The following is a 5,272-nucleotide window of genomic DNA, read 5'->3' as shown; positions in this document are numbered from 1 at the left end:
AATCTAGAGTTACTTCTCCCCTCCCCCACCCCACCTTCACCCCGCCCCCCGGATAAAATAGGATTAATAACCTGAAATCGTCAAGTCTCCAGGACCCGCGGGACAATCCCTCTTGTGCTGTAGGCTGCAGCTCCTGTAATTTTGGGAAAGACCGGCCCAGGCACTCTAGTCCCGGGGAAGGCAGAGGGAAGGTGGTACCTGAGCAAGGGTTGAGCCATTCAGAGGCAGCCTGGGGCCGCCACTCACCTGCAGGAGGAGGAGCTGGCGTCCGGACCCAGAGGAAACGCGAGCCTTGGCCGGCCAGGTGAGGAAGGGAACGCCCGCCCCGTCGCCTCCGGAAGCGGGAGCAGCCCCCGATTACCAGCCGGGGCGGAGCCGGCCCGAGCCACCTGAGCCGAAGCGAAACTGTGGGGTCTGGTCGGTGCACCCAGAACCGGGAACTCAGACTCACCTGTGCGAGGGCCAGAGGCGGGGCCGGGCCAAAACTCACCTGCGCCCGCGGAAAACTGACCCGGGAGCAGCCCCCGGGATCGCCCAGCGCGGAGGCGGAGGCGGAGGCGGAGGCGACCGGCTGGCCCCACCTGAGCCACCCTCCGTCCGCCCGTGCGCCCCTGCCGGCCGGGCCGCCATGACCTGGAGCGCCACGGCGCGGGGCGCCCACCAGCCCGACAACACCGCGTTCACGCAGCAGCGCCTCCCCGCCTGGCAGCCGCTGCTGTCGGCCAGCATCACGCTGCCGCTCTTCTTCTGCGCGGGCCTGGCCTTCATCGGCCTGGGCCTGGGCCTCTACTACTCCTCCAACGCCATCAAGGAGCTCGGATACGACTACACGGGCAACCCGGGCACCGGCGACTGCTCGCTGTGCGGCGTGGCCGACCAGGACCGCGCGCCGCCGCCCAGCTGCCGGTGCGCCTGGAACTTCTCGCTGCCCGAGCTCTTCCAAGGCCCCGTGTACCTCTACTACGAGCTCACCAAGTTCTACCAGAACAACCGGCGCTACGGCGTGTCCCGCGACGACGCGCAGCTGAGCGGGCTGCAGAGCGCCCTGCGCCACCCGGTCAACGAGTGCTTCCCCTACCAGTTCAGCGCCAAGGGCGTGCCCATCGCGCCCTGCGGCGCCATCGCCAACAGCCTCTTCAATGACACCTTCACGCTGTGGCACCAGCGCCTGCCTGGCGGGCCCTACGTCGAGGTGCCGCTCGACCGCACCGGCATCGCCTGGTGGACTGACTACCACATCAAGTTCCACAACCCGCCGCTGGTGAACGGCAGCCTGGCGCTGGCTTTCAAGGGCACCACGCGCCCGCCCAACTGGCCCGTGCCGGTCTACCAGCTCAGCCCCGACCCCAACAACACCGGCTTCATCAACCAGGACTTCGTGGTGTGGATGCGCACGGCGGCGCTGCCCTGGTTCCGCAAGCTGTACGCGCGCATCCGCCAGGGCAACTACTCCGCCGGCCTGCCGCGCGGCAACTACCGCGTCAACATCACCTACAACTACCCGGTGCGCGCCTTCGACGGCCACAAGCGCATCATCCTCAGCAACATCTCCTGGATGGGTGGCAAGAACCCCTTCTTGGGCATCGCCTACCTGGTCGTAGGGTCCCTCTGCATCCTCACGGGCTTTGTCATGCTGGTCGTCTACATTCGCTACCAGGATCAGAACGACGAGGCTGAGGACCAGGAGTGATACCTGCTTTCAAAGCATCCGTCCTGCTTCTTGCCAAAACTCTTGCAAGCTTCTCCCCCTCGCCCCTGCGCCCCTCACCCAGTTCCAAGTTATTTGCATCTCATGATTTGCAGGGGAGCCTCACTTTTCCTCCTGTGTGGATGAGGGGACCAGAGAGAGTAATTGCACCCCATTTGGGGGGCTACCAGACTTGTTGGGATGTTCGGGCTGTGGAATATGACCACCTTGCAGGATCTCCCCAGCTCCTTCACGATTTACCAAGTTGACGCGTTAGGTTTTAAGCTCCGTAGCATTTGAGAACGAAAGGGACTCGGTAGAGACTCCTTTCTCATCTGTTTAATGAAGAGACAGAGACCTGGAGGTGTTAAATAACTCATTCAAGATCAGGCAGCTACTCTTTGGCTCCTGACTCTGATTCCGGAGCATTTACCACTACTACAGTGGTTTCATTACTTTTTTTTTTTTCTTTTTTTGGCGGGGACGGGGTAGAGTGTGAAGCCCACAAATAGCCTGCAGAGGTATGATGATGTGGGGGAGACCTTGCGTGTTGTGTTTAAAATGTACGTAGATTAGGAGGCACCATCCCCAGCGATTCTAACACAATGAGGCCTCGGTGAGACCCTTGAAGCTGCGTTTTAACACAATGAGGCCTCGGTGAGACCCTTGAAGCTGCGTTTTATCAAGCCCCTCCGGAGATTCCTCCTGAATCAGGAAACAAGTAGAATACTGATTGTTTCCCCGGTTTCCCCCTGGGCCTGGGCCTGAAGCAATCCCCTGAGCCCAGCTTTTCAGGTAGTCCTTTATTCCCAGGGCCAATGGCAACAGGTGTTGCAGGTTTGGTCTAGCACTCCTTCTTGAACCTGGAAGGGAACGTTTCAATCTTAGAATCAGGTAGCTTGAAAGGATCTTAGAGGAAAAGTGATTTTTCTAAGTCTTATCTGTGTCTCCTGAGTACCGACTCAGTCCTCTGTGTCATTAAATTATGTCTTATGCTTAAAGAGAAAAGGCTAAGTTCCTACCTTTTCCCTTAGGTCTAAGCAAAAAAAACAACACTCTTTGTGTTCTTCAATGGAGCTGGTTTGTTCCTACTAATTATGTTTAAATGAATGCTAAGGACTATACTAGTAGTCTTATGTAAGTAGAATCATACGAATTATTTGAACATTTGAGATGTTAAATTCTGACTACTCTAAAAATATCCTAATATATACAAAGTTATTCTAAGAAGCAAAAGAATTTTTAAAACACTTTTTTATGGCTAAGGAACTTAAGAAAAAAACACCTTAGTGATATGTTAACCAGTTTGCTGGCTGAAAGTGGTTATATGGTTTTCTGTCACTGCCTACTCTCTCTTACAGCTCCTTCCCAGTTACTACTGGTTTTGCTCAGGCCTGTAAAGCAATGCAAGGCCTTGGAGGAGTTTCCTTTTAGTAATCAAAGAAATACTGAATTGTATTGAGTATTTAACATTAATTTTATTTTACTCGAGTTCTTTAAAAAATAATGATGGGTGGATAGCATGAAAATTCATGACATCTGGTCAGATCTTCAGGAATGTGATTTCAGAGATTCTGTCCCACTACTTGCATAACAAATACATATATTTTAGCAATTCCAGGGTGTTGGTTTCCCAATTCCTGAAAATGACACAATTGTATGTCAGATTTTAGGATATGAAAATATGATCATTGTATAGAGGAATTTTTATTTATTATGAATGTTTAAATTCAGCAGCTAACTAGCTTAGTTAGCCCTTCTTTATGTTGAATAAGAGAATTTACTCCATTTTTTTTACTATGTAGCTGAGAGCAATAATGTATTTTGCTATCAGTTGTACAATATTCAGTCTATTGCTGTAAAATTTTAAGTGAGACTGCAAAATGTAAGGTATCTGACTAAATCAGTGAGTTAGGCCTTATTCTCTGGGTTTTTGAAAAAGAATAAAGGTTATGTTTGTTTTACCTTTGTTATCGCGTTTGCTTAATGCTTTTGAACTATGATCTTAAAGGCACAAACAGTACCAACCTCTTTGCTCATTTATTATTTGCAGACTTAATTTTTTTTTAAATATATATTTTATTGATTTTTTACAGAGAGAAAGGGAGAGGGATAGAAAGTTAGAAACATCCATGAGAGAGAGAAACATGGATCAGCTGCCTTCCTGCACACCCCCTACTGGGGATGTGCCCGCAGCCAAGGTATATGCCCTTGACCGGAATTGAACCTGGGACCCTTCAGTCTGCAGGCCAACGCTCTATCCACAGAGCCAAACAGGTCAGGGCAGCAGACTTAATACTGCAGCAAGAAAATCATCTTTGAGAATATGGCTCAAAGTGAACTCAATCTTTCAGTGCTAGCTACTTAAAACAATTTGAACTTATTTTAACATCAACATGTAGTATGAATTAAATGATTTTCAACAATTGTTTGAATTTGGTAAAATGTGGTCAATTTAAAAATATGTATTTAGTATTAAAAGTAATTAATGAATGTGACTCTAGCAGTCTTATTCATATCTGCACTTTACTCAAATTCTGAATTGCAATTATTTGTTAGGTATTTTGTACCACAAAACCTTAAACCTTAAAAACAAAAATGTGTGAAATATTTTCCTGTGCTGTAGCATTTTGTTTGCTATCTCAGGATTCTAGCCAGGCTTGAATTCTCTGTTGCCCAGTAAATGTGTCCTACCTTAATTGGTCTTCTGGGATGAGGAAAAAAAAGTGAACCTCAATAATGGGACTGGAAATGTGCTTTGACCTATCTTGATAAAATAGAATGCAAAAAAAAACCCCAAACAACTAAGTGGCCAGTGGTAACTCCCAAAACATAATATAACAAAGATTTTTCCATGTATCTCCAGAATCAAATCAACTAAAACAACAATTTACTGATTGTGTTAAAAATCAGAGACAGCCTGGCCAATGTTGCTCAATGGTTGAGTCTCCCTATCAACCATGAGGTCATGGTTTGATTCCTGGGTTGCCTGGTTGAAGGCTCTGACCCCAACCAATTGATGATTCTCTCTCCCTCTCCCTTCCTCTCTGAAATCAATACAAATATATTTTTTTAAAAATCAGAGACAAAATAATAATCTGAGATTTCCTTTAGTAACAAATGTCAATTAACTATATAACCACAGCCTTTTCTGCCTCGCTTTATTTTTTTATTCTTTATTTAAAAAAAAAAAATATTGATTTCAGAGAGGAAGGGAGAGGGAGAGAGAGATAGAGATATCAATCATAAGAGAGAATCATTGATTGGCTGCCTCCTACATGCCCCCTATTGGGGATTGAGCCCTGACTGGGAATCCAACCATGACCTCCTGGTTCATAGGTCAATACTCAACCACTGAGCCACACCAGCCAGCTTCTGCCTCACTTTAAATCCATTGTTCCCTTCCTGTCATTGGTAATCTCAACAATCTTAAATTCTGAAAGAGTTATTGGTAGAGCTGCAATATAATCAATTTCTTAAATGCCCTTGGATATAAGTCACCAGTTACTGTCATAACAGGAAATTCCCTCTTTATTTTTATCAGGCATTTCTTTGCATTCCAGATATTGTTTCTGTAGCTAAAAC

General features: G+C 47.7%; 1 protein-coding gene across 1 annotated transcript; it reads left to right on the top strand.

The window, feature by feature from the left end:
• The first annotated feature begins 238 nt into the window (after nucleotides 1-238).
• Nucleotides 239-3,656, top strand: TMEM30B (transmembrane protein 30B). Its single transcript, XM_036309237.1, has one exon. It carries the CDS (start codon nucleotides 629-631, stop codon nucleotides 1,688-1,690), a length of 1,062 nt encoding a protein of 353 aa, XP_036165130.1. The 5' UTR covers nucleotides 239-628; the 3' UTR covers nucleotides 1,691-3,656.
• The last annotated feature ends 1,616 nt before the right edge of the window (nucleotides 3,657-5,272 follow it).

Source organism: Myotis myotis, unplaced genomic scaffold (assembly GCF_014108235.1).
Source record: "Myotis myotis isolate mMyoMyo1 unplaced genomic scaffold, mMyoMyo1.p scaffold_m19_p_1, whole genome shotgun sequence".
Taxonomy (NCBI): Eukaryota; Metazoa; Chordata; class Mammalia; order Chiroptera; family Vespertilionidae; genus Myotis; species Myotis myotis.
Note: the sequence above shows the minus strand (reverse complement) of the source record. Positions and strands in the feature narration are given on the sequence as shown.